Consider the following 18106-nt stretch of genomic DNA (forward strand, 5'->3'; position numbering starts at 1 on the left):
GAAGTCTTGCAGAACTTTGAAGTTTGAAGGTATAATTAGTCACTAAATATGTATAAATATTTCCTTAGAGTGTGGGTCGATCACCTTGTTGTTGATCAGTTCATTTCTATCGATCTGTGGAGCATGACAGCTCGCCATGACCACCCGCTGCTCTGCTAGCGCTGTGGGACTAGAATGTTTTTACCCATCAGGCCTGGATCCATAATCTCCTTCTGTTTTTAGTAAAGTCATGTGATCCCCTCAATATTAAACATCTTACATCCATCTTCTCTGTGGTTGGTGCAGTTTACTGCACAACAAGTCCTGGTCATCTCTGCTTTAGAGCTTGGTTCTAATAGACATGCCGTTCTCTCTGCCCCCTAGCTGAGCTCATCTCTGTGATGACGTTACACACAAACCCGTCTATATGCAGCTGTTCTTGTGTCAACTGTATATTATTTTCTCAACATTTGTGATGCAACTGCAGAGCTTCTGATATGACAAACACCAGACAAATAACACCTGAAACTACAAATAATTAACTACGGTATTCCACTGAGTATAGTTCATTAAAAAAGAAGTCCAATCTAATGCTTGTCTTGGCGTACACTGATGGTTACCTGATGTACTGATCCACTGGTAAATGTAAACCCATAGACAAATTAGTAAGACTTTTCTTAATGTAGATGATAGAGACAGCAGCTTCTCAAACTCTCAAACCCAGTCCCTTCAATAACACTGTATGCAGACGTGGTAGTAATACTAGAAAATATAGTCAGTGTGTGTACTGCAAGCTGAAATAAGAACTGGATTTAGGTTCACAGGACACTGGGACCTGCTTTCATTTCCTTGTATTTTTCGAGGGAAACCACTTAAAGGTAGGGTCGATGATGTAGGAAAGCTAGCATAATGTGAAAGTAGCATGGCCTCAGGACCTCCGTCTAAACCCCCCCCCCTACCCCTCAGGGCTCCTTCCAAGGCAACGCCCCCCACACACGTGCAAAAGCACTGTCACATCGTAACTACTTCACCGCCACAGAGCGGAGAGAGGACCTCAACTCAGCAACGCTACCTCATGACCAGTAACCGCGGCAGTGCTACTGCAGGGCTGACTTTTCTCTTCCATTCTCCAGGAAACGTGCGACGGCGACAACGCGCTGAGTTCAGGCCGGTGCACACCAAGGTTAGAGTACGAGCAGGGAGGCTGGGAGGCGTCTGATTGGTTCTTTCCAAGCGGATCTCGAGGCAGTGATTGGTAGATGTTTTTACAGGATTACAGCAGCTACAGATGACGGCTCTTTTCCGCTCCTTTTTCAGAGCTCATCAGTAATGGATCGCTGTCGGGGGGGTAAAGAGCATTTCAACCAATATAACAGATAGTGGATACTGGAGAACATCATCAACCCTGCCTTTAAGTATGTAAATGTGGTCATCATTGACTGGAATGGTTTAGTATTGAAATCATGACTAATAAGACATTAAAGAAACATGAGACAAACACACACAACCCCCCAAAAATCACTCATGTGTTTGTATGAGCTCAATCAGTCAGGTTCATCAAAGTGTCTGTTTGAGGAGTATCACATTATTTAGGAAGCATCGTGTGGAGATGAAGTCTCTCTCTGTGTGTTAAGACCTGGGTGCTGTGCTGTTCAGGCTGCTCAGGACTGATTCAGAGTCTGTGAGGTGCAGCTTGGTTTTTGTAAGGATTGGTCCTGTGTGGAGCTCCAGTCTCAGCCGGCTGCTGACTGCAGGGTGGAGTCTCGGAGATTCTCCTCCGGTCCGAGTCCTTCTCAGAGGACATCAACATCTGAAAAAGACGGGAAGACAGGAGGGAGACGAGAGAGAAAGATTAGGACTGTCCTCAGTCAAAGAACATGTTGGTCATCAGTGTCTCCACTCAGTCCACGGTTGGCTCGCATGCTTATTATAATGAAATTGGCCGACAAACTCTATTTAAGAGGTGCTGTGTTATTAACACTGTATTATCATATGTTTATTATTAACATGATATCAATATTTTAGTTTTAAAATGTTACAGTTATCGTCAATACCAGTATATCACAACACCCCATAGATTGTATGAAATAAGGACGTAGTCTCCGTGATTGCACCCATGGGTGTCTGAAGAGCAAAAATGAAGCTCAAAATGGGGCTCCGGCAGGCGCCATCCGGCTAAACCAGAAATGGGCCAGGAGGTGGAGTGTGGATGGAGCTGAGGGGGGCCGAATGAAGCCTGGCTGCTGAAACACACCCACTGAGCTCAAAGCTACCATGACTAACAAGGCTAACAAGCTAGGCTATATCATGGAAGAGAACAGGCTACATGCTGCGGCTGTGGCTCAGAGGGTAGAGCAGGTTGTCCACCAATCGAAGGGTCGGTGGTTCTATCCCCGGCTGCTCCGGGTCACATGTCGATGTGTCCTTGAGCAAGATACTTAACCCCAAATGTCTCCCGAAGGCATAGCCATCGGTGTGTGAATGAGTATTTAGATTAGATCCTGATGGGCAAAGTTGGCACCTTGGCAGCCTATGCATCAGTGTATGTGTGTGTGAATGGGTGAATGCTGACATGTAGCGTAAAGCGCTTTGAGTGGTCGAAGGACCAGAAAAGCGCTATATAAATGCAAGTCCATTTACCATTTACCATTTCACTGCAGGTACCAGAGACACACCTCCAGTAAAGAGACACCACACACGTTCATACCTCACATTCACTCTAATTCATCTCCTCCTGCCTCTAGGCTGTGGTGGTCCAGCAGGACTCCTTCATGGAGGACCAGCGGCAGACCCTGAACGACGAGCCCGATACCACCTCAAAATTGCACGTTGCGTTAATGCATTAAAGAAATTAGTGATGTTAAAACAAATCTGCGTTAACGCGTTATTATCCCATAAACTTTGACAGCCCTAATATAACGGTCTTTTTTAAAAACATTTTAAGAGTTGTAGGATCTTGTATACAGGACAGAGGGAGGAAATATGGGCTGGAAAATATGGTGTACAGGTTTTAATATCTATATCTACTGTATAGATGGTTCCTCTGGAAACACACCATGGGACAATGCAGAATGTGGACTTATTGTTTCATTCAGTTTCCTCATTCATCTCTGAACCCCTTCCTTCTTAGTTGTCCTCTCTTTCCTCTTCCTCCTCAAATGCTGACACTTCAGCTGAGTATCTGTAGGATTCTCTCTCTCAGTAATATAACCTTGACGTGTTCTCAGCCAGCTCTCCAACACAATGCTTAATCCCTAAAAGGACTCACACATGCATGAGCGCGCACACTGACACACAACATGGACACACAAACACTGAAGAAACCACTCCAAGTGTGCAGACTGGGGTAAACAGAAAAACAGAATAAGCACAAAAAGAAATAAACATGGATGTCTGTAAGCATTAAGCACACTATTCGGAGAGAAAGTCTTCTTCAGTGTCAGATACACAACTCAAAGACACACACAGATTATACGTTGTGTGTGTGAGACGGGGAACAGGATGGTAAAACACCCTTCCTCAGTGCTTCTCACTTGGCTAAGCTTACAGTTGGGTCTCAGAACATCGACTAATATGCTGTCATGCATTAACATAAGAAAGAGCTCTGCATTAAAACTGGTTCCATTCTGACTAGAAAAGCAGCTTTGAGAGCAGGAGCTGTGAAAATATGAGCTGTGGAGCTAGAAAATAGAGATGTCGGATTATATATGTATGTGTGTGTGTGTGTGTGTGTGTGTGTGTGTGTGTGTGTGTGTGTGTGTGTGCGCTGCAGTCGGGATGACAAGCGGCAAGGACACTTTAAAGCGATCATATTCACAAGTGATCTTAAAGCTGGTGAACACTGACAGCCTAAAGAAGAAGGGCTTCTTAATCCTAAAACGGTTGCAGTCACAGACCCAAATACTGGGAAAATGTGTCCCCATTTTTTATTTGATTTTACCATGGAACATGTTAAAAATATTGACTTAGTCTAGGGGACAAGTATCAGCTTCTTTCTGAAATAGTTTATTTCTAGTGAAATAGTCACAAAATGTAATCTATTTGTGTACATAGATACAAATTTCCCTTTTTTCTCTTGACACTTAGCACGACTTTCAACAACAGACTTTTTGTACATTTTCCTGGAAATGTCCAGCAACACGGATGCATGTGTCAATATCTGCTCCAGTCTTTCCAAACAAAACTACTTAGTTAGGTTTAGAAAAAGATTGACTTGGTTAGGATTAGGCAACAAAATTACTTAGTTAGGTTTAGGGAAAGATCAACTTGGTTAGGATTAGGCAACAAAGCTACTTAATTAGGTTTAGAAAAAGATCAACTTGGTTAGGAATACACAACAAAGATACTTAGGTTTAGGAAAAGATCAACTTGGTTAGGAATACGCAACAAAAATACTTAGGTTTAGGAAAAGATCAACTTGGTTAGGATTAGGCAACAAAACTACTTAGTTAGGTTTAGGAAAAGACAGACTTGGTTAGGATTAAGCAACAAAACTACTTAGATACTCACGAATCCCCGGCTGAGTGCCGCTATGTTGGAGTTTACCCCGGTGGACGAAAGGGTCGCCTCCCTACGCCTTCGGGTTATGGGGGGGAAAACTCTGACTGTTGTTTGTGCGTATGCACCAAACAGCAGTTCGGAGTATTTGGCCTTCTTGGAGACCTTGAATGGAGTCCTGTATGGGGCTCCAGTAGGGGACTCCATAGTTCTGCTGGGAGACTTCAACGCGCACGTGGGCAACGATGGAGACACCTGGAGTGGCGTGATTGGGAGGAATGGCCTCCCTGATCTAAACCCGAGTGGTCGTTTGTTATTGGACTTCTGTGCTAGTCATGGACTGTCCATAACGAACACCATGTTCGAACATAAGGATGCTCATAAGTGTACGTGGTACCAGAGCACCCTAGACCGAAGGTCGATGATCGATTTTGTAATCGTATCGTCTGATCTGAGGCCGCATGTTTTGGACACTCGGGTGAAGAGAGGGGCAGAGCTGTCAACTGATCACCATCTGGTGGTGAGTTGGGTCAGAGGGTGGGGGAAGACTCTGGACAGACCTGGTAAGCCCAAACGCGTAGTGAGGGTGAACTGGGAACGTCTGGAGGAGGCCCCTGTCCGAGAGATCTTCAACTCACACCTCCGGCGGAGCTTTTCTGGCATCCCTGTGGAGGTTGGGGGCATTGAACCCGAGTGGGCGATGTTCAAAGCTTCCATTGCTGAAGCTGCGGCGGTGAGCTGTGGTTTTAAGGTCTTAGGTGCCTCAAGGGGCGGCAACCCTCGAACACCGTGGTGGACACCGGTGGTCAGGGAAGCCGTCCGACTGAAGAAGGAGGCCTTCCGGGATATGTTATCTCGGAGGTCTCCGGAGGCAGTTGCAGGGTACCGACGGGCCCGAAGAGCAGCAGCCACTGCCGTGACGGAGGCAAAGCAGCGGGTGTGGGAGGAGTTCGGAGCAGCCATGGAGAAGGACTTTCGGTCTGCACCAAAGTGCTTCTGGAAAACCATCCGGCACCTCAGGAGGGGGAAACGGGGAACCATCCAAGCTGTGTACAGTAAGGATGGGACATTGTTGACCTCAACTGAGGAGGTAATCGGGCGGTGGAAGGAGCACTTTGAGGAACTTCTGAATCCGACCAATACGCCCTCTATGGTAGAGGCAGAGCTGGAAGCTGATGGGGGACCATCATCAATTACCCTGGTGGAAGTCACTGAGGTAGTCAAACAACTTGATGAGATCCGCCCAGAAATGCTGAAGGCTCTGGGTGGGGAGGGGCTGTCTTGGATGACACGTCTCTTCAACACCGCGTGGAAGTCGGTGACAGTGCCTAAGGAGTGGCAGACCGGGGTGGTGGTTCCCCTTTTCAAAAAGGGGGACCAGAGAGTGTGTGCCAATTACAGGGGTACCACACTGCTCAGCCTCCCTGGTAAAGTCTACTCCAAGGTGCTGGAAAGGAGGGTTCGGCCGATAGTCGAACCTTAGATCGAAGAGGAACAATGCGGATTCCGTCCTGGCCGTGGAACGACGGACCAGCTCTTCACTCTCGCAAGGATCCTGGAGGGGGCCTCGGAGTATGTCGGAGTCTACATGTGTTTTGTGGACTTGGAGAAGGCATATGACCGGGTCCCCTGGGAGATACTGTGGGGGGTGCTGCGGGAGTATGGGGTGAGGGGGGCACTTCTCAGGGCCATCCAATCCCTGTACGCCCAAAGCGACAGCTGTGTTCGGATCCTCGGCAGTAAGTCGGACTCGTTTCCGGTGGGGGCTGGCCTCCGCCAGGGCTGCGCTTTGTCACCAATCCTGTTCGTGATATTCATGGACAGGATATCGAGGCGTAGTCGGGGGGAGGAGGGTTTGCAGTTCGGTGTGCTGAGGATCACATCGCTGCTTTTTGCAGATGATGTGGTCCTGTTGGCATCATCGGTCTGCGACCTCCAGCACTCACTGGATCGGTTCGCAGCCGAGTGTGACGCAGTCGGGATGAGAATCAGCACCTCTAAATCTGAGGCCATGGTTCTCAGCAGGAAACCGATGGATTGCCTACTCCGGGTAGGGAATGAGTCCTTACCCCAAGTGAAGGAGTTTAAGTATCTCGGGGTCTTGTTCGCGAGTGAGGGGACGATGGAACGTGAGATTGGTCGGAGAATCGGAGCAGCAGGGACGGTATTGCATTCGCTTTGCCGCACCGTTGTGACGAAAAGAGAGCTGAGCCGGAAGGCAAAGCTCTCGATCTACCGTTCAATCTTCGTTCCTACTCTCACCTATGGTCATGAGGGTTGGGTCATGACCGAAAGAACGAGGTCGCGGGTGCAAGCGGCCGAAATGGGTTTCCTCAGGAGGGTGGCTGGCGTCTCCCTTAGAGATAGGGTAAGAAGCTCAGTCATCCGTGAGGGACTCGGAGTAGAGTCCTTGCTCCTTTGCGTCGAAAGGAGCCAGTTGAGGTGGTTCAGGCATCTAGCACGGATGCCTCCTGGGCGCCTCCCTTGGGAGGTGTTCCAGGCACGACCAGCTGGGAGGAGACCACGGGGAAGACCCAGGACTAGTTGGAGAGATTATATCTCTACTCTGGCCTGGGAACGCCTCGGGATCCCCCAGTCAGAGCTGGTTAATGTGGCCCGGGAAAGGGAAGTTTGGGGTCCCCTGCTGGAGCTGTTGCCCCCGCGACCCGATCCCGGATAAGTGGTTGAAGATGGATATATGGACTACTTAGGTTTAGGAAAAGATAGACTTGGTTAGGATAAGGCAACAAAACTACTTAGTTAGGTTTAGTGAAAGATCGACTTTGTTAAGATTCGGCAACAAAACTACTTAGGTTTAGCAAAAGATTGACTTGGTTAGGATTAGGTAACATAACTACTTAGTTAGGTTTAGGAAAATATAGACTTGGTTAGGATTAGGTAACAAAACTACTTAGTTAGGTTTAGGTAAAGATCGACTTGGTTAGGATTGGCAACAAAACTACCTAGTTAGGTTTAGGAAAAGATCGACTATGTTAAGATTAGGCAACAAAACTACTTAGGTTTAGGAAAAGATTAACTTGGTTAGGATTAGGTAACAAAACTACTTAGTTAGGTTTAGAAAACATCAACTTGGTTACGATTAGGCAACAAAACTACTTAGGTTTAGGAAAAGATCAACTTAGTTAGGATTAGGTAACAAAACTACTTAGTTAGGTTTAGAAAACATCAACTTGGTTACAATTAGGCAACAAAACTACTTAGGTTTAGGAAAAGATCAACTTAGTTAGGTTTAGGCCACAAAACTACATAGTTAGGTTTAGGTAAAGATCGACTTGGTTACGTTTAGGCAACAAAACTACTTAGTTAGGTTTAGGAAAAGACCAACTTGGTTAGGATTAGGCAACAAAACTACTTAGTTAGGTTTAGGAAAAGATAGACTTGGTTAGGATAAGGCAACAAAACTACTTAGTTAGGTTTAGAAAAAGATCAACTTGGTTAGGTTTAGGTAAAAAAACTACTTAGTTAGGTTTAGAAAAAGATCGACTTGGTTAGGATTAGGTAACAAAACTACTGAGTTAGGTTTAGGTAAAGATCGACTTGGTTAGGATTAGGTAACAAAACTACTTAGTTAGGTTTAGGAAAAGATCGACTATGTTAAGATTAGGCAACAAAGCTACTTAGTTAAGTTTAGGAAAAGATCGACTTGGTTAGGTTTAGGTAAAAAAACTACTTAGTTAGGTTTAGAAAAAGATCAACTTGGTTAGGATTAGGTAACAAAACTACTGAGTTAGGTTTAGGTAAAGATTGACTTGGTTAGGATTGGCAACAAAACTACTTAGTTAGGTTTAGGAAAAGATCGACTATGTTAAGATTAGGCAACAAAGCTACTTAGCTAGGTTTAAGGAAAAGATCGACTTGGTTAGGTTTAGGCAACAAAACTACTTAGGTTTAGGAAAAGATCGACTTGGTTAGGATTAGGCAACAAAACTACCTAGGTTTAGGAAAAGATTGACTTGGTTAGGATTAGATAACAAAACTACTTAGATAGGTTTAGGAAAAGATAGACTTGGTTAAGATTAGGTAACAAAACTACTTATTTAGGCTTAGGAAAAGAGATCGACTTGGTTACGATTAGGCAACAAAACTACTTAGTTAGGTTTAGGAAAATATAGACTTGGTTAGGATTAGGTAACAAAACTACTTAGTTATGTTTAGGAAAAGATCGACTTGGTTAGGATTATGCAACAAAACTACTTAGGTTTAGGAAAAGATTAACTTGGTTAGGATTAGGTAACAAAACTACTTAGTTAGGTTTAGAAAACATCGACTTGGTTACGATTAGGCAACAAAACTACTTAGGTTTAGGAAAAGATCAACTTAGGTTTAGGCCACAATACTACATAGTTAGGTTTAGGTAAAGATCAACTTGGTTACGTTTAGGCAACAAAACTACTTAGTTAGGTTTAGGAAAAGATCGACTTGGTTAGGATTAGGCAACAAAACTACTTAGTTAGGTTTAGGAAAAGATAGACTTGGTTAGGATAAGGCAACAAAACTACTTAGTTAGGTTTAGAAAAAGATCGACTTGGTTAGGATTAGGTAACAAAACTACTGAGTTAGGTTTAGGTAAAGATCGACTTGGTTAGGATTAGGTAACAAAACTACTTAGTTAGGTTTAGGAAAAGATTGACTATGTTAAGATTAGGCAACAAAGCTACTTAGTTAAGTTTAGGAAAAGATCGACTTGGTTAGGTTTAGGCAACAAAGCTAGTTAGGTTTAGGAAAAGATCGACTTGGTTAGGTTTAGGCAACAAAACTACTTAGGTTTAGGAAAAGATCGACTTGGTTAGGATTAGGTAACAAAACTACTTAGTTAGGTTTAGGTAAAGATTGACTTGGTTAGGATTGGCAACAAAACTACTTAGTTAGGTTTAGGAAAAGATCGACTATGTTAAGATTAGGCAACAAAGCTACTTAGCTAGGTTTAGGAAAAGATCGACTTGGTTAGGATTAGGCAACAAAACTACCTAGGTTTAGGAAAAGATTGACTTGGTTAGGATTAGATAACAAAACTACTCAGGTTTAGGAAAAGATAGATTTGGTTAAGATTAGGTAACAAAACTACTTATTTAGGCTTAGGAAAAGAGATCGACTTGGTTACGATTAGGCAACAAAACTACTTAGTTAGGTTTAGAAAACATCGACTTGGTTACGATTAGGCAACAAAACTACTTAGGTTTAGGAAAAGATCAACTTAGTTAGGGTTAGGCCACAAAACTACTTAGTTAGGTTTAGGTAAAGATCGACTTGGTTACGTTTAGGCAACAAAATTACTTAGGTTTAGGAAAAGATCGACTTGGTTAGGATTAGGCAACAAAACTACCTAGGTTTAGGAAAAGATTGACTTAGTTAGGTTTAGGCCACAAAACTACATAGTTAGGTTTAGGTAAAGATCGACTTGTTTACGTTTAGGCAACAAAACTACTTAGTTAGGTTTAGGAAAAGATCGACTTGGTTAGGATTAGGCAACAAAACTACTTAGTTAGGTTTAGGAAAAGATAGACTTGGTTAGGATAAGGCAACAAAACTACTTAGTTAGGTTTAAAAAAAGATCAACTTGGTTAGGTTTAGGTAAAAAAAAACAACTTAGTTAGGTTTAGAAAAAGATCGACTTGGTTAGGATTAAGTAACAAAACTACTGAGTTAGGTTTAGGTAAAGATCGACTTGGTTAGGATTAGGTAACAAAACTACTTAGGTTTAGGAAAAGATCGACTTGGTTAGGTTTAGGCAACAAAACTACTTAGGTTTAGGAAAAGATCGACTTGGTTAGGATTAGGTAACAAAACTACTTAGTTAGGTTTAGGAAAAGATCGACTTGGTTAGAATTAGGTAACAAAACTACTTAGTTAGGTTTAGGAAAAGATCAACTATGTTAAGATTAGGCAACAAAGCTACTTAGCTAGGTTTAGGAAAAGATCGACTTGGTTAGGATTAGGCAACAAAACTACCTAGGTTTAGGAAAAGATAGACTTGGTTAAGATTAGGTAACAAAACTACTTATTTAGGCTTAGGAAAAGAGATCGACTTGGTTACGATTAGGCAACAAAACTACTTAGTTAGGTTTAGAAAACATCGACTTAGGCAACAAAACTACTTAGGTTTAGGAAAAGATCAACTTAGTTAGGTTTAGGCCACAAAACTACTTAGTTAGGTTTAGGTAAAGATTGACTTGGTTACGTTTAGGCAACAAAACTACTTAGGTTTAGGAAAAGATCGACTTGGTTAGGATTAGGCAACAAAACTACCTAGGTTTAGGAAAAGATTGACTTGGTTAGGATTAGGTAACAAAACTACTTAGATAGGTTTAGGAAAAGATAGACTTGGTTAAGATTAGGCAACAAAACTACTTAGTTAGGTTTAGAAAACATCGACTTGGTTACGATTAGGCAACAAAACTACTTAGGTTTAGGAAAAGATCAACTTAGTTAGGTTTAGGCCACAAAACTACTTAGTTAGGTTTAGGTAAAGATCGACTTGGTTACGTTTAGGCAACAAAACTACTTAGTTAGGTTTAGGAAAAGATTGACTTGGTTAGGATTAGAAAAATAAAAGTTTGTGGTTTGGGTTAAAATAACTCCGGAAGTGGCGTAACTTAAGTACGGAAGTTACGTGACATATAAATCAACTTTGATTTTTGGTTTCACACAGGACACAAACACCTGTCTCCTGGACCAAAGTCCTGTGTTTTTTGACCCACCCATCCACCACGACTTCCTCCCTACGCGGCGTTCGCTGTTCTTTATACTTCCCGGTTCAAAATTACGTAGATTACATACAAATTGATTTTGTGCGGACCATCTCGAAAAAAATGTGAAATTCCTGTCTGTGTACACGAATCTGGTTTTCACTGGCACAGCCCGCAGGATACGTAATCGGTCAAAGACACCATAGCTTTTGGTCTCTGACTCTGGGTGAGGGTTTAAATCCCACTGACGTTTATGAAGCCTTGCAGTCATTTAGGTGGGCTTGGACGTTGTTTTATAGTCACATGTTCCATCTAATCATATATGACCCCAATGAATCTCTGATGCTAGGCGCTCCATATCAACATTTCATATTCACTCTATCTGCAACAGTACTGAGCTCCGCTACAGCACTGCCAGATGTTCAGCTGAGCATTAACACAGTTACTGTTCACCACACCAAATCACGGTCTCAAATTTAGCACTTTAAAGCTTCTTTAAATATTTATCAGTTACTTTTCCAAAACTATAGATGTCTGACCATATGATCAGTTGCTGACAAGCATCAAAGCAGCAAAAACTGGCATGGCCATTTTCAAAGCCCTGCGTAGTGCTCACTCCACATAAAACCCACCAGGGCGACATTACATCACTTCCAGCAAACGTCATGGAGAACAATGAGGTCAAAACAGCATCACCAATCTGTTTAAACTGAATATTCTCTGGTCTAGCTCAACTAAAAACACAAAACACTGAATCCGTCAGCATGTTAGCGTGTCGTTCACTACCGGTAACCGGTAGGCTACTAGCTTACTAGTAGGTTATTCTTCACTTCACCTGTTCAACTGACTTTAGCAGTTTAGACATTCAACTGTCCTGATGTTATTACAGATGTGAACTAACAACATGCGCTCGCCTCGTTCATGGGCTCACATCAGTGCTCTGCTGCAGTTCACGGCTGAGCACAACTGCACAATGAATATAGGGAATATTTTGCGTTATTTTTGGCATTGAAAAACATTTTTTTTTTTGGCTTGACAAGGATGCCCGTTGGCCTGGCGGCTAACCATGTACCATGTTCACCATCTTAGTTTAGCATGCTAGAATGCTAACATTTGCTAATTAGCACTAAAGTATAGCTGAGGCTGATGTCATGGCTTTTGACCAAATAGGCGTTTCCTTGTATACGAACATTACTGGGTGTGTTCAGGGGGAAAAACAGCTTTTGTACGTTCTAGTTGACTATACTAGTCCCCTGCAGAGTCCGACCACCACATACCGTTATCATATGACGTATTAGTATGAGATGGGTTTATTATTTATTATTATCAGTGTGATGTGACTTGGGGGACCAGGGTCTGTGTGGTTGACACTACGGTCGGAGTTCAAGTTACGCGAGTCCCTCTTGATGGACACAGCCGCCAGACATTTTTTACTCAGTGATTCCTCAACAGGTAGAACGTTGATATAAAACTGGAGACTTCATACGTATTTAATTCATACGAACGTTAGCTAACGTTAGCTTCCATGGCAGCTTGTTGTTGTGACGGCGGGGGAGGAGGAGCGGCGGCCCCAGTAGACTACCGGACGTCTTCCCTTGAAAATGTAACACTACAGCGTACCGGAGTGATCTTACCCCGCCGTAGTCCAGTAACGTTACAGCAATTTAGAGCCTTAACGAAGTCCTGGTCATCTCTGCTTTAGAGCTTGGTTCTGATAGACATGCCGTTCTCTCTGCCCCCTAGCTGAGCTCATCTCTGTGATGACGTTACACACAAACCCGTCTATACCTGTCAAACTAAAGTATTGGTCAAAGTTACCACAGTTCATCCTGAGGGGACCATGAATGTCTGGACCAAAGTTCAGAATAATCCATCTAATAGTTGGTGGAGCCCCTGACCCACTGACTGACAGATATTACCATCCATAGAGCCACGCTGCTAAAAACATACACTTTATGTTCGGAAATCTGCTTGCTAAACTTGCTAAAAGAAGCATTCATTTTTCTTCAAGCGTTCCATCTTGATAAAAGGTAGACACTACATGACAATGAGAGCACAGTTGCCGGTCCCTTCAGGACCCTGAGAAGTTCTGTTTTACCTGGACACACGTGATTAAAGGTCCAAATCCCAACAATGGATTCCTGCATTAAATCTTGTTTTGGCTGATAAACCTGAGGCTTGTCTTGACCTCAGCTGTGTTGGCAGTCACACAGAGAGGAAGCCACTACTGTAACTGTAAACTAGATCAGCTGATTGTGCTGAATGTGTTGATACGTGAGCCGAGAGAGAAACAACGAGAGCGGGGTTGTTGGAGAGGCTGCTGCTACAGCTCCATCAGTTATTGTTTGTAACATGCCATTAGGACAATAGTTCAGCCTAATAGAGGCCTGTGCCTCTGTTGAGGGAATTTGTGTGGTCTCATTCCTGGTGTTAAATTAAATTAATCATAATAGTAATAGGAGCAAAATGGGTTTTAATGGGTTATTAAGTCTTTGCCTCATGTCCTGTTTTGATGATGAATAAATCATAACCATAAAAACAAAGTGAGGCAAACACAGTCAATTCTCAATTAGCCAGGCTCAGTGGAGACCCAAGGGAGAGGTGGCTGGTACTGCTGCTCTGAGTGCTGGAAGTGGTACTAAAAACCTGTATGATCCATCACAGCTAAAACCAGTCAAGGTCAGGAGCAATGAGGACAAACTGGAGATAGGAGAAGAAACATATTTACGTACACAATAAGTTGTGAACACACAGGGAGTTAATGAGTGAATGAGAGCGAAATCCAGGAGCTGTAAGTACGACAGACGAGATGGACCTGAGAGGAGCAGGCTGCTCTGGGACTCCTGTTTCATAACATGAATCTTTGAGGGCGTGGGGCGGGTGAAGAAGGAAGGAGGGGGCTGAAGATGTAGAAGAGTATGCTTCACTGGGTGGATATGGATGGAGGATATTTATGTGCTGCAGTCCCACTGCTCAGGTTCTTTCTACACTTAGAGATGACCAGAGGAACATAACCCTCTTCACTGTTTGACCTCGGTATACACTTGAACACACAAACAATATTATTTGCTAATGTGATTATAGTTTTAGAATTTCATATATGTCATATCACGGCTTATGAAATATAGATTTTGTATAGAGAGTGTTTCCCATACAGGGTGACTGATTTGCTCGGATTAATCACTCTTCACATCGGCATAAATTAGATCCACCACACAGCACTTATTTGAGAAGAAAATGTGTCACTTTAAAAGGTGGTTTGCCTGTTACTCCCGTTATTACCTTCTTCCAAAACAGTGGTGAAGAGCATCAGGGTCAAATGCCGGGAGTTGAGTTTTCATTAAAACAACATCATGACTGGTGTGTTAACTGCATGCCAAATTAATCAGAGCACACAAGGCCAAATTAACTCCTAAGTTACCATATGATCAGTTGCTGAGAAGCAACAAAGCATTTAAAAGGCTATTTTATAAACTGAGCCCAGCGTAGTGCTCACTCCACATAAAACCCACCAGGGCGACATTACATCACTTCCAGCAAACGTCATGGAGAACAATGAGGACAAAACAGCATCACCGATCTGTTTAAACCAGGGCTGTCAAAGTTAACGCGATAATAACGCGATAATAATGCAAATTCCTTTTAACGCCACAAATTCCTTTAACGCGTTAACGCAACTTTCAATTTTTAGGTTGTAGCGGCTCAGTTGTAAAGCTGACCATGTCTGAAAATGGGTTCTCTGGGTACCCACGAGTCTCCCCTTTACAGACATGCCCACTTTATGATAATCACATGCAGTTTGGGGCAAGTCATAGTCAAGTCAGCACACTGACACACTGACAGCTGTTGTTGCCTGTTGGGCTGCAGTTTGACATGTTATGATTGGAGCATATTTTGATGCTAAATGCAGTACCTGTGAGGGTTTCTGGACAATATCTGTCATTGTTTTGTGTTGTTAATTGACACCTTTCTATCAGAACCAGCATTAACTTTTCAGCAGTTTGAGCTCCAGTAGCTCTTCTATTGGATCAGACAACACGGGCCAGCCTTCGCTCCCCACGTGCATCAATGAGCCTCGAGTCTGACCCTGTCGCCGGTTCACCGGTTCGCCTTCCTTGGACCACTTTTGGTAGGTCCTGACCACTGCAGACCGGGAACATCCCACAAGAGCTGCAGTTCTGGAGATGCTCTGACCCAGTCGTCTGGACAGCTCTATTTGGCCCTCGTCAAAGTCGCTCACATCCTTACGCTGGCCCATTTTTTCTGCTTCCAACACAAAGTTCAAAATGTTCACTTGCTGTCTAATATATCCCCCCCACTGTCAGGTGCCATGGTAACCAGATAATCCATGTTATTCATTTCACCTGTCAGTGGTCTTAGTGTTGTTAATGCTATGGCTGATCAGTGTACATACATGTGCATAAAGCAGCATATTTGTCCACTCCCATGGTGATAAGAGTATTAAATACTTTACTAATCTCCCTTTAAGGTATATTTTGAACTGATAAAAAAGGTGTGATTAATTTGCGATTAATCACGATTAACTATGGACAATCATGTGATTAATTGTGATTAAATAGTTGAATTGATTGACAGCCCTAGTTTAAACCGAATAGTCTCTAGTCTAGCTCAGCTAAAAACACAAAAACATCATCCATCAATCAACAAGAGACAATTTTGGCCTAAAATTAGAGGCCAACAACATTTAGGCGCCTATGAGAGCGAGCCCTTCTCTCGTAAGCCCCTTTTACACAGAGATCCTGCAATACTGCTGTAAAGAACCCCCCATCTTTTTTCAATACATTTTGACTTTTGTACTGAAGACTGAGGCAATTACAGAGACGGATGCATCACTGCGTTGCCCGCTCTGGATGTGTTTGAGAGAGATGAAAGAGAAGGTGGAAGGTAGGCTATTGTTTCTGGAAGTTTAATAATAATTGAATGCCAATGTTCTGAATGAAGCTTCAACCTACTCGGTGCAGCCCTACTTTGTCATATTTTCTTTGGATTATGGTCAGATGAGCACGTTGTCTTCTTAAATATCTGTCCATTCTGTAACGTACAGACTACGTGTCTGAATGAACACCATTGCTACCACGGATGTATAAAGAGACAATTTGTTTGTAAATGGATGGACTTGCATTTATATAGAACTTTTCTAGTTGTCCGACCACTCAAAGCTCTTTACACTACATGTCAGCATTCACACACACATTCACACACACATTCACACACACATTCATACACTGATATCAGAGGCTGCCATGCAAGATGTCAACCTGCCCATCAGGATCTGATCTAAAGACTCATTCACACACCGATGGCTCAGCCTTCAGGAGCAGTTTGGGGTTTAGTGTCTTGCTCAAGGACACATTGACATGTGACCGGAGGAGCCGGGGATCGAACCACCGACCTTCCGATTGGTGGACGACCCGCTTTATGTCTGAACCACAGCCGCCCCAAATGTATCGCCGTGAAAAAGATTCCGACATCAAAACATCAATTGCTGATCGGTCACGCACGCCCCACCTGTCATGCCTCAAGCCCCCCAGTGTGGTGCGCCCCACAGTTTGAGAACAACTGAGGTATCGGAATCGGTGTAAAATATTATAATAGAATAAACCTGCACTTAAAACAAATGGCATTGCGTTCGGTCAGAACACCCCTTTAGAGTTGCTGGCCATATGTTCAAACCCCTACTGATGTTTTCGTGTGAGTTTAGAGAACGTACCAGTTACTGGCTCCTGATGTCTCCCAGTTAGGCAGGTAGGTGTTTCCATGTGCTGACGAAGGCGGTGGGGATCAGTGAATAAGGCACAGTGGTGATGGAGTTCCAGCTATCTGACGTGGGGTCGTAACAGTCCAATGTTTTACACCTCTGCGTCCCAAAATAACCTCCAACCACATACAGCTTATTTCCTGAGGCCACGGCGTGGCAGCTCATCCGTTTGGACGTCATGTCGCCCACTCGAGACCACTGATTGGTTTCACAGTCAAAGCGATAAGCAGAGGCAGCAGTGAATTCAGTGTCGCCACCCATGATGAAGATCTGGCTCCCTAAAACAGCAGCCGCTGTATAGCGCCAAGGCTGGGGGCATTCAGCCGCAATATTCCAACGGTTACCCACAGGGTCGTAGCACTGGACCTAGATATAGAAGACATACAAAGTTTGACAGTTGTTAGGCCATGTTATCGCTGACTTTGTTCAGGTGCAACACTAACACTGATTGTAAATGGTTCTTCATTATAAAATGTAAATCAGAAAAAAATAACTCAAATACGAACACGTTGCTATTAAATGATAGAGTGTAGGTTCAGTCAGTAGTTTGTTATTCCACCAACCTTGGAGGCCTTGTCTCGATGTATGGTGGTCCCTCCAAAAACAAAGAGTTTGAGTTTGGCACTAACCACGGCTGCATTACTGACTCCATCTCTTAGAGGAGCCACCATAGTCCATTTATTACTGATGGGGTCATACCTCTCGACCTAGGAAGATATTACACAGTGACACTTTAACACATTAAATGTTTGATTTCAAACAGACATATGGCATATTAGAGGTGAACTATGTGTCCACGTTGAGTCAAAATCAGATGAGCAGCAGATATTTCACCTGATAACAATCAGATTACAGGCTGTGTGTACTGGTGCACGTACTATGGCTGTCAATCGATTAAATATTTAATTGCGGATTTATCGCACGATTGTCCATAGTTAATTTCAAATTAATCGCACATTTTTCATCCGTTCTAAATGTACCTTAAAGGGAGATTTGTCAAGTATTTAATCCTCTTATCAACATGGGAGTGGACAAATATACTGCTTTATGCAAATGTATGTATATATTTATTATTATAAATAAGTTAACAACACAAATCAATGACAGATATTGTCCAGAAACCCTCACAGGTACTGCATTTAGC

General features: G+C 43.2%; 1 protein-coding gene across 2 annotated transcripts in view; it reads right to left on the minus strand.

Annotated features, from left to right (window-relative positions):
• Window positions 1-506: 506 nt before the first annotated feature.
• Window positions 507-18106, minus strand: part of LOC119486223 (kelch-like protein 25) — a 37116-nt gene continuing 19516 nt past the window's right edge. For both annotated transcript variants that reach the window (XM_037766179.1, XM_037766178.1), the window contains 3 exons: window positions 17526-17669; window positions 16915-17328; window positions 507-1789 (listed from right to left, as the gene is read on the minus strand). In XM_037766179.1, coding sequence (XP_037622107.1) covers window positions 16942-17328; window positions 17526-17669 — 531 coding nt within the window. In that variant the 3' untranslated portion in view covers window positions 507-1789; window positions 16915-16941. The remainder of the gene's footprint in view (window positions 1790-16914; window positions 17329-17525; window positions 17670-18106) is intronic.

This window comes from Sebastes umbrosus, chromosome 4, assembly GCF_015220745.1.
Source record: "Sebastes umbrosus isolate fSebUmb1 chromosome 4, fSebUmb1.pri, whole genome shotgun sequence".
Lineage (NCBI taxonomy): Eukaryota > Metazoa > Chordata > Actinopteri > Perciformes > Sebastidae > Sebastes > Sebastes umbrosus.